Raw genomic sequence first — 11,917 nt, forward strand, 5'->3', positions numbered from 1 at the left:
CGCAGAAGGAATTTACAGAGATGTTGCCAGGACTCAATGGCCTGGGTTATAGGGAGAGGTTGAACAAGCTTGGACTTTTTTCTTTCAAGTCGAGGAGCCTGAGGTGGTGGGGATTTATCGAGGTGTATAAAATCATGAGGGGCACAAATAAGGTGAATGCAATCAGTCTTTTTTCCCAGGGTTGGGTCATCGAGGACGAGAGGGCAGAAAGGTTCGAGGGGAAGTAATAAAAAGGGGCAACTTTTTTTTACACAGAAGGTGGATGGACATTTTGCTCGCCATGGGCCTGTTTGGTCCAAAGGCCCTGTCTCCGTGTCGGGGATTCTCTGACTGTATGACTCAATGTGAAGTAGGAAGAATATCCCAGAGGATGAAGGAGCAGCAAAGTTCATGATTTTAGCTTAGAATCTACTGAGGGATTTCAAACCATTCCAGTGTAGTTATTTTTGCATGACTAGTGGGAAAAGAACATTGATTGAATGGAAACATTAAAACAAAGGTGTTTCATTTAATTAATTTTGAGTTCAGTGCAGAAAGAGGTAGGTGTCGTTCTCAATAACTGGTGCCACCAGAACCAAGGGCTCATAGGACAAGAAATAGATCATGTTGGACAAAGATAGCAAGTCATTTATTCACCCAGAGCATGATGATACCAAGGAATCCTCTGCCAAAGAAAGTGGTTGAATCCAAAACTTTGGACGTTTTCAAGAAAGTAATCGATATATTTTTATCAAGCTAAAGTGATTAAAGGATGTCAGGAGAAAGCGGTGAGCAGAGACCTGAATTGTATGATCGGCCATCATTAATATTGGGTGGTGAAGTAGGTTTGAAAGACCGAATGGACTCACCCTACTCATGTATTCTATGTCTCTGTGTTTGATTGAGATGCCTCCGTAGAAGCAGCAGCAGCTTATTAGCTTCAGCTGTTGTATTACTTTGGTTGCTGGATCTATCAAACAGAAGTATTGGTTTCAATCTCTTTAGGAATTTGAAAGGTTGTATTGATTTATGAAAATGACAGGCATTTTTTTCATACAAATGGTGGTGTGTGTATGGAATGAGATGCTAGATGAGGTGATGGAGGCTGGAATAATTATAAGACAGGAAAGGCATCTGGATGGGTAAATGAATAGGATATATTTAGAGAGATATGGGCCAAGTGCTGGCAAATGAGACGAGGTCAGAGAGGGAGGTCTGGTCAGCATGGATCGGTTTGACTGAAGGATCTGTTTCCGTGCTGAACAACTGTATGACTTTATGATTTCTGCAAATCATTGCTCACAGGGATTGTTCTATCAATGAGTTACTAAGGGTATAAGCCTTCTCTTTGATATTTTCTTATGAAGTCAGAACGAGATAATTTGAATGAAACAGGGACTTAATATCTCGGTGGTAATATATTTTCCATAACAGGTAAGAAATAGCAATGATGCAACTTTAACATCCCCTTGAGAATCTGAAAGAGTATAAAATGGTTTCTGAACACAGTAATACTATGTTCAACTCGAAGGTTTTGGTTTCACCACCCAGGATTAGAACTTTCCCACGCAAAATGCTGCAGTTGTTCACCATTGTTGACAAAGTATATTACATCACTATTGCTGCTATTGGCGTCCCTGGTAAGTCCTTTTTTTATAATTCATTCATATGATGTGGGCATCGCTGGCTAGGCCAGCATTTATGGCTCAGAGGGGAGTTTAGGAGTCAGACACATTGCTGTCGGTCTGGAGTCGCATGTTGGTCAGACAAGATAAGGATAGCACTTTCCTTCCCGAAAGGACATTAGTGAACTAGACCGATTTTACCAAAAATCAACAATGGATTCATGATTGTCATTAAACTTCTAATTCCAGATTTTTGTTTACGTTGAATTCAAGTTCCATCATCTACCATAGGGAGTCAAATCTGCGTACCCAGTACATTACCGAGGTCTCTGGATTAATAGTCCAGTGATAATGTTGTGAGGCAATTCCCTTCCCTTAGCCGAACTTTGAAAGTTGCATCAATGGAATGCCATGCGAAAGTGCTTATATTTTGCTCGAAGTATTTACCAATTGTATTCACTGCAGGTCAGTAAGCACTGCCATCATCGGACATGCATTATCAGGATTGTTGCAAGTTTTGACTGGAACTTAATGATAGGAGAATCTCTGTGAGCGGTAGATTGCAGCGATCGGAGACTCATAGAGATGTACAGCACGGAAACACAGCCTCCAGTCAAGCCAGCTATTAAAATGGTGGCAAGATAAGACACTGTAGTCAGAGTCCCTGTCTCTCCAGTTCCTTTTCCTTGTCCTTCCTTTCTTGTCACCAGTTTGCAGTATTTTTTCACACACCCACTTCCCACCCCCGCCCAACCCTGAAACTTTTAGCTACCCCAGCTGGGGAATGGAGATGAGTCATGACTGGATACACGACAGGGGTGAGCAGGGACGAAGACACGGAATTAATCCTCAGGTTACGGCAGTAGGAAATCTTTGTCCCAGAACGGCATGTGGGGAATCTTGACTCCCAGAGTGGCAAGCGGGGAATCCCAAGTTCCAGAGCAGCATGATGTGAAGCGTCACTAATCTTGTTGCTGCTGAGTGCCGGTGAAGGATTGGGCTGAATGTTGGAGAGATGGGGGACACTTGTGGGCCCTCGCACCATGTGCTGAGCTGCTGCTGTTGTAATGCTTTACCGGGCTGTAATGTAAATAGCTACCTCATTCCGGACTCATACTCAGACACTGTCAGTAATGCTACTGCTTCCCTTTTGAAGCTCTTTTGTCTAATATCACTGTACTTTTTTTACTCTGTGCGATTTGTACTTGTACCAAAGATGGTATCATTAAATGGCAGCTATTGTAAAATCTTTCCACTGTACTCCTGTACTTCTGTACTGGAGGATAAGTGACAACAAAGGATATTAATTATGTATAGTTCTGTTGAGTTGATGACGTGCAAGGAAGACGTTTCCTTGCTTAACACATCTTATTCGAATTATCTTGTTGAACAATTAAGATTTCTCTTTTCAAAGAATAGTTTAGAGAAAGAAGCGCTAATATTTCCTAATCTCAGTGAGTTACAGGATGCAGTAAAATGTGTTCACTAACACATCGCCAGTACTGAGGATGTTTTCCAGTCTTCAACATAATTAGTGATTCGAAATGTAGTTTCCAAAAATGTAGATAAATATGAGGAGCTAAATTTTAAAAAGGCATATTAGAGCAGGACTTCTTCACTAGTTGTCATGGGTCCTGAGGACTACTGCCTGGCAAACAGATCTTGGAATGCACGTACATAGTTCCTTGAAAGTGGAGTCGCTCATAGACAGGATAGTAAAGGAAGTGTTTAGTTCACTTGGCTTTAATGGGCCGTGCATTGAGTGTAGGAGTTAGGACGTCATGATGTGGCTGTACACAACATTGGTTCAGCCACTTCTGGAAAACTGCCATTATTCCTGTTCTCCCTGTGGTAGGAAAGATGCTGTTAAACCTGAAAGTGTTCAGAAAATATTTACAAGGATGTTAACAGGGACTGCAAGTCTGAGCTGTAGGGAGAGGCTGGATAGGCTGGGGCTGTGTTCCCTGGAGCATCGAAGGCTGAGGGGCATGGATAGAGAGTGAATACTCAAGGACTTTTCCCCAGGGTAAGAGAGCCCAAAGTCTGAGGGCATTGGTTTAAGGTGAGAGGGGCAAGATTTAAAAGGGATCTAAGGTGCAACTTTTTCAAGCAGAGCGTGACGTGTGTATGGAAAGAGCTGCTAGAGGAAGTGGTGGAGGCTGATACAAGTACAACATTTAAAAGGCATCTGGATGGGCAAATGCAAAAAAAGGTTTAGTGGGATATTACCTACATACTGCTAATGGGACTAGATTAATTTGGAATATCTGCTCAGCATGGATGAGTGGACTGAAGGGTCTGTTTCTGTGCTATTCTCAGAGTGACTGAAAGCAATTGCTGGAGTGTAGCATTGACAGCTGGTTGTGTGCAAAGAGAAAATAAACCATTTGTAAGAACAAGTTAAAATATATACTTTCTCACTTGAAAGAATTCTTCGTTTTGTCTTATCCTTTGTTAAATTGTTCGATCCATTGACAGCTCTGCTTGGTTATCTTGATGTTCATCAGTGGTTTCATTTGTCTAACAGCAAATTTCAGTTTCTCAACGGATATCCTTCATCTGTCCAAACCCCAACATCAGATCCACTTGTTGATTGGGTGTGGATCTGATATCTTTTTGCAGGTGCCAATGTTGTCATATTCTTGTCAAACATTGTTTAATAAAGTGTCTGTCCTGTAAGGCAGGATTATGACATGTAATGTTCTCAGAGCCATGATTCTGGGCACTATGTTTTTAATACGGATATCATTCTATGTCAGCTTGCAATGTGAACATGTGAAAATGAGCCCTTGTAATATTTACATCCGTAACTCTTTGGCTGGGAGAATAGCTTCGTTAATTGTTTAGAACACAGAAGTGAAATGGACAGTTTGCTATCCTGCTCATATTTCTGATCTTCCATTCATGGAATGATGTCAGTTAAGCTGATAAAACATGTGCAACCTGATTCTGCACACAGCAGTAACATATTCCACTGACCACTTTCCACCAACATCGCGATTTTGCAGTACTTCATTTTGAACACCGTACACCCACTCCCTTTGTTTACTGGATGCAGCTCAACATGCAATGGAATCAGGATGAAAATTATTTTTACATTTCAATATTCTTCCTGACTGCCCTAATGTCTTCTCGATTCAAATAGAAACCTGTTTGACGTACAATTACAAAACTAATTTCAGTTTTCTTTCTTACAGTTGACACATTGGCAATTGTAATCCTGTCTCAAGGAAAATGCGGCCTCTCCAGACGCACTACTCATTACCTGGTCGCCATGGAAACAGCGGACCTGATGTTCATCATCACTGACGTTATATTGTATCAACTAAATCAGTACTTTTACCAGGGATCATTCCTATATCTTACACCTGCATGCATTGTGATTCACTTCCTGGTTTATGTGAGTTCAGACTCTTCTGTCTGGTTCACTGTCACTTTCTCCGCTGATCGGTTTGTGACCATTTGTTGCCGGAAACTGAAACTGAAATATTGTACAGTGAAAACAGCAAATGTTATTCTTTCAACAACCTGCATTCTTTTCTCTCTAAAAAGTATTCCCATTGTCATGACACGGGAAACTATGATTGTGGTTGACAATGTACATTGGTCTTGTCAAATTAAGGACAGCTATTACACAGAACTCGGGTGGATAGTTTATGACTGGTTTCAGAAGGTGTTAACACCATTACTCCCATTCAGTTTAGTTTTGCTCTTCAATGCATTGACAGTCAGATACGTGTTAGTGGCGAATCGGATCCGTAAAAGATTGAGGAGTCAGAACACGGAAGAGAAGCGCAGTGATCCTGAGATGGAGAGCAGAAGGAAGTCAATGATTTTACTGTTCACTATATCGAGTAGCTTTATATTGTTGTGGTCACCCTATGTGATAATTTTCATATATTATCAAATTGCAGCACTTGATCCCAAATATTACAACAATAGTTTGCATGTATTTGAAAGAATTGGATACATGCTGCTAAGTTTGAGTTGCTGCGCAAATACGTTTATTTATGGAGTAACTCAGTCAAAGTTCCGGGAACAGTTCATTCGCTCTGTAAAATACCCACTGACTGCAATCAATCGAGTCTTTACTTTTAGAATGAATTGATTTAGATCTTTAAGACAGTGCCACATACGACTGTTTTCCTAAGTGTAGCATTGAATAGTAAATGTCAATGACATTATTTGTATCAAGAATGTTGGGTCATATGAAATTATTAACAGCATTCCATTCAATTAGATGTTACTTTGATTTGTATTTATAATACTGAGACAAGATTTTTAATCTTCACTTGATGGAAGCGTAACAAACCATTTGTTCAAGAAAGCAGCCACAGACACAGAGGAAAATCTCCAACAAATCGACAGTCAGAAGTGAATTAAGCAGATTGCATTCCATCAAAGAGGTCGCACCGAATTTAACCACGGGGGCCCTCATTAGTGTTAGCAGCGAATTGCAAACGAGTCCACTCACATTCTGTCTGCTCCATTTCAGTTTTGTTTTGCAATAACCTTACCTCTCATTTCATTTACCTCAGAAATGATCTGTTAGTGTCCGAAATTATGTTATTATTGAACAGCTCAGACACGAAACAGAAATCAGGATTGCTTGTTCATGTTTATTTCCTTTCTCATTTAACGTGGTCGGCTTTCAGTGAAAGATAAGTCTGCAACTCTGCACAATTGGTTTTAATAATGAAAAAGGACAGGATTAAAGTCAATGAAAATAATGAGAAAGTATCTGTGCTCTTCACATACAAGAAAGTTTAAAAAATTTCAAAGGATATGACAAAAATATTTTGCCATGTAGCTTTACTGTACTCAAATGAGAGAGTTTCGTTCTGTGCAACATCTATAGCTCTGACTTAGCTGCTTCTTTCACTTCCTGTTCTTGGTACTTTGTTAAACTGCCTTTTGATTATCACACAACGGTGACTCAGTGGTTAGCACTGATGCCTCACAATGAGAAGGACATGGGTTCAATTCCTGCATCGGGCAACTGTGGAGTTTGCACATTCTCCCCGTGTCTGCGTGGGTTTCCTTCGAGTGCTCCGCTTTCCTTCCACAATCCAAAGATGGTCAGGTCAGGTGAATTGCCTATACTGTTAGTTGCATTAGTCAGTGGTAAATAGAAGATAGGGTCTTGGATCTGGGTGGGTTACTTTTCAGAGGGGCGGTGTGGACTTGTTGTGCTGAATGGCCTGTTTCCACACTGTAAGGAATCTAATCTCAAAATACTTAGCAGCAAAGGACCAGACCTGATTTGTAACCAAAGATCTCTGGCCTGGAATTTTCACATTACTACACTTGTAGTAGGATAACAGTTTCAAACTGTTCTGAATGAATTCTTGCCTGGAAGCAAATCTGTTTCAAACTTACCTTCTTCCAGGCTCTGTGAACTGCCATCAATGCCACACATGTTACGTTTCTCATTTCACAAGAAAATCTTGTTACAGATTCAATCAATAAGCACATCGACCTGGACCCAATATACCGACCACTGCAACGGAAAGCTGGAACTGACAACCGGAAGCGGCAGATTCAAACCACTATAAATGCCGGAGGAAAGATCACAGAAGCGCTTCACGGGGAGGCTCCCAAGCACTGAGGATGTCACCTAGACAGGGGACAAAACGTCTGCAACACAAATTCCCATCTCGGCGAACACATCCACAACATTCTCCTTTAGGATCAATTCTAACAATTTTGCCTTAAGAGTCACCAGGCTAACTAACTTACATTTCCTGCTTTCCATAACCTTCCCTTCTTCAAAGAAAAACTTAGTTACTTTGTAATCTCATTGAACCTTCCCAGATTTGGTTCTGAATTTTAGAATATTGACACCAACACATCTATTATCTCATGAGTTAGTGAGAAACATGGCGTCACAGAACTGCACAGCATGGAAATAAACCCATTAGTCCAACTCATCCGTGCCAAGCAGATATGCAAAATTAATCTGGTCCTATTGGCCAGCATTTGACCCATATGCCTCTACCCCCTTCCTATTCTTGCACCCACCCAGATGCCTTTTCAACGTTCTTTTAACAGGTTGCATTGGTTAATTCGAGCCACAATTTCTAATTTTCTATGACTTTGACTTAATCAGCACTGACCGACTGAATTGTCACCGACTCACACACAGTCACAGCCTGAGTCCCCTCTGCTGGGGACTGTACATGTTTACACACACAAACTCACACACACACCTTCAGAGAGGACAGTATCGCAGTATCCCCTTATTGTACATGCCACTTACCCAGCTAGCTCAATACCAGCTCCTTGAGTGAGTAGACCCCCTGATGCTCTTGTTTATGTCAGTCAGTCAGGACTTCCTGTTGAAACAGGTTAACACCCCCAATCAGGGAATTCATATTCTGAGATCCACCTGGCTGACTTTGTTCCAATAACCACAATCGGCCTGCCTCTGTCTTCATTGGATAACTGTAGTTTTGTTCAAAATAAATTCATTAAAGACAACTGATTATTTGAGCTCTTTGTCCTCAATGCGACATAGAAAAGTGTCCAATTGACCGTATCAGAACAAGATAAAACAATTCCATTTTACTGTGACATCAGAGAGTAAGATGGCCTTCCTACCTGTATTCCCACTACCGTTCTGGTATTACCTTCCCTTAGAGAAATAGGAACTCAATTGAGCAGGAATATGAAATTATCTTTAAATTGCAAAGCAAAGCAATTGTTAAAGAATACTGTATGTCAGTCACAAAAGGAACATGTTTATTCAGAACTAGGATTTATGAAAGGCCAAAAGTATTTCATGGTAGGATTCACCCCGAAACCGTGGCACTGAACCCTACGTAGAAATAATATGATAGAGAATCAAAAGTCAACCTTAAACATAGTCCCAAAAGAGAGATTGACAAAGAGAGTTGTGAGACATGCACCTTTAACGATTAAGGAGTCAGCAATGTTGCAGATTCAGTTGTTGCTGAAAATCTTTAACACAAAGTGCATTTTTGTAACTTTCTAACCAGAGGGTGATGGACACTGATTCACATCATACACACGAGACACGTGCAATCTGATGTTGGACAAAGAGGTGGTCATGGTATCATCGGTATGTTACAATGTGGAATTAAAGTCATAATCTTATCAGCTTTGGGCTTAGTCAATATCGGTATAGCCTTTAGATTTCAGATGACCTACCCCTACTGACTCATATGGCCAGATGTACGTTTGCAACACAAATTCCCAGCTCGGCGAACAGACCACAACAACGAGCACCCGAGCTACAAATCTTCTCACAAACTTTGAACCTGAAGGAGAATCTCATTGGAAAACTTGGGAAGAGTCAGCTGGAATTTTTGAAATGGAGATTAATTTTAGTCAACTCCCCAGAATTGTTTGAATGTGTTACGTTTGCTATTGATAAAGGGGAGCTCATTGATGTATTTCATTTGGATTCCAAGGTCACTGTACAAGAAGGACGAGTTGCACCTGAACTGGAGAAGCACCAATATCCTGGGAGGGAGGTTTGCTGGAGCTCTTTGGGATAATTTAAACTGGATTGGCAGGAGCTTGGGAACCTGAGCTATGGACCTGATAATGGATTAGGTAGTGAACAGTTAGATATAGCGTGCAGAGAGTCTGTGATGAGGGATCGGCACTTGATAGGGCTACGGTGCAGTCAGTGTGATGGAATAAGTGTGGTGAACTAAGCGCACAGATCAGTATTAGGACATATGATGTTTTGGCCATTACGGAGACTTGGATATTACAGTGGTAGGAATGATTGTTCGATATTCCAGAGTTTAGATGTTTCAAAAGGAATGGGGGTGGGGGCGTGGAGGTAAAGGAAGTGAAGGGGTGGCATTGCTAATCAGTGAGAGTGTTACTGCTGTCGAAAGGGAAGTCGTCGAAGACGATTGAGTATGAGTGGAAGTCAGAAACTGGAAAGGAGCAGTCCCTTAATTTGGAGTTTTCTCCAGGCCCTCCTATAGCAACAGAGAGATGGAGGAGCAAATTGGGAGGCAGAAATTGGAAAGGTGCAGATGTAATAGGGTTGTTGTCTTGAGTGACTTTAACTTCTCTAATATTGATTGGAACCTATTAAATTCAATTAGTTTGGATGGAGCAGTTTTTGTCAGTGTGTCAAGGAAGGATTTCTGACACAATATTTAGATAGGGCAAGTAGAGGCGAGGCCAATTTGGATTTGGTGTTTGGCACCGAACAGGCCAGTTGGCCCACCTCTCGGTGGAAGAACATTTCAGTGACAGTGATCACCACTCCCTGACCTTTGCTGCAGTCAAGAAGAGGGTCAGGGGAAAATGGTATGAGAAAGTAATTGGGTGTGAGGGAATTTCAATGCTAGTAGGCAGGAATTGAGGCACCTAAATTGGGAACAAATGTTCTAAGGGAGATGGACAACAGAAATGTGGAGGTTGTTTAGGAAGCATGTGCTGATAGTGCTGGGCAGGCTTTTCTCACTGAGGCAAGGAAGGCATGATATTTTGAAAGAAACTTGGATGACTTGGAATGAGGAACATCTCGTCAAGAGAAAGAAAGGAACTTACTTAAGGTTGAGGAGGCAAGAATCAGACAAGGCTTTAGAGGGTTACAGGGTAGCCAGGAAGGAACTGAAGAATGGACTTAGGAGAACTGGAAGGGGGCATGAAAAAGCTTTAGTGGATAGGATAAAGAAAACCCTAAGGCCTTCTACACTTATATGAGGAACAGGAGGATGGTCAGACTTGGGGAAGGCCGGATCGGAGGTAGTAAAGGGAACTTGCTCTTGGGATCAGAGGAAGTAGGGGGAGGTCCTTATTGAATGTTTTACTTTAGTATTCACTACTGAGTGAAACCTTGATGCTTCTGAAGAGAGCATGAAACAGACTGCTATGCTCAAATAGATTGATGTACTGAAGAAGGATGTACTGAAAATTTTGAAAAATATCAAAATAGATAAATCTCCTGGACCAGATGTCATCTATCCAAAGTTTCTACAGGAAGACAGAAAAGAGATTGTTGTGCGTTTGGAAATGATTTTTTTGTGTCCTCACTGTTCACTGGAGTAGTGCCAGATTGGCAACTATTATTCCCTTATTCCAAAAAGGGAATAGGGATAATCCTGGCAATTACGGACCAGTCAGTCTAACTCCAGTGGTGAGCAAACTATTGGAGAGGATTCTGAGAGAAAGGATTTATGGTTACTTGGAAAACCGCAGTTTGATTTGAGATAGTCAGCATGACTTTGTGAGGGGCAGGTCATGCCTCACAAACGTTAGTGAATTCTTTGAAATGTGACAAAACACATTGTTGAAGATAGAGCAGTGGATGTGGTGCCCATGAGATATAGCAAGGCATTTGCTGAGGTTTTTCATCGTAGGCCTATTCAGAAAATAAGGAAATTTAGCTGTCTGGATACAGACTTGACTGGCCGATGGTGGTAGGAGATGGAAAGTATTCAGCGTGGATCTCAGTGACAAGTGGTGTTTCACTGGGACCTTTGCTCTTTGTGATTTTTATAAATGACTTGGATGAGAAAGTGGAAGGGTGGGTTAGTAGTTTTGCCGATAACACGAAGGTTGGCTAGTGTGGAGGGTTGTTTTAGGTTGCAACCGGACATTGAGAGAATGCAGAGCTGGGCTGATAACTGGCAGATGGAGCTCACCCTGGAAAGGTGTGAAGTGATTCACTTTGGAAGTTAAAATTTGAATGCAGGGTTAAAGGCTGGATTCTTGGCAGCGTAGAGGAATAGAGGAATCTTGGGATCTACGTCTAAAGAGCCCTCAAAGTTGCCACTCAGATTGATAGATTTGTTCCAAAGGCCTATGGTGTGTTGGCTTTCACTAGCAGGGTGATTGAGTTCAAGAGCCGTGAGGTTATGCTGCAGCTCTAAAGAGCTCTGGTTAGACCACACCTGAAATATTGTGTTCAGTTCTGGTCGCCTCATCATAGGAAACATCTGGAAACTTTAGAGAGGGAGCAGAGGAGATCCAGGATGCTGCTTGGACTGGAGGGCATGTCTTATGAAGAAAGGTTAAGGGGCCTAAGCTTTTCTCATTGGAGCAAAGAAGAATGAGATGTAACTTGATAAAGATGTACAGGATGTTAACAGCCATTGATAGAGTGGATAGGCAGTGACTTTATCGCATGGCAGAAACGTCCATCATTCGGAGCATGGTTTAAGGCATTTGAAGGAATGTTTAGGGCAGATGTTTGCAGTCAGTTCCTTGCACATAAATTAGTGCGTGCATGGAATGCACTGTCAGTAGTAGTAGTAGTAGTAGAGTCAGATACATTAGGGGCATTTAAGCAAATCTTGGATAGGCACACGGGACATAGTACA

At 41.5% G+C, this 11,917-nt stretch overlaps 1 protein-coding gene across 1 annotated transcript; it reads left to right on the forward strand.

The window, feature by feature from the left end:
- The first annotated feature begins 1,552 nt into the window (after window positions 1–1,552).
- On the forward strand, window positions 1,553–5,864 carry LOC148139321 (putative G protein-coupled receptor 139). Its single transcript, XM_087981057.1, has 2 exons — window positions 1,553–1,619; window positions 4,802–5,864. Exons 1-2 carry the CDS (start codon window positions 1,553–1,555, stop codon window positions 5,710–5,712), a joined length of 978 nt encoding a protein of 325 aa, XP_087837183.1. The 3' UTR covers window positions 5,713–5,864.
- Window positions 5,865–11,917: the final 6,053 nt, after the last annotated feature.

Source organism: Chiloscyllium plagiosum, unplaced genomic scaffold (assembly GCF_037043375.1).
Source record: "Chiloscyllium plagiosum isolate Xiang-an unplaced genomic scaffold, Cpla_swu_hap1 HiC_scaffold_38, whole genome shotgun sequence".
Classification (NCBI taxonomy): domain Eukaryota; kingdom Metazoa; phylum Chordata; class Chondrichthyes; order Orectolobiformes; family Hemiscylliidae; genus Chiloscyllium; species Chiloscyllium plagiosum.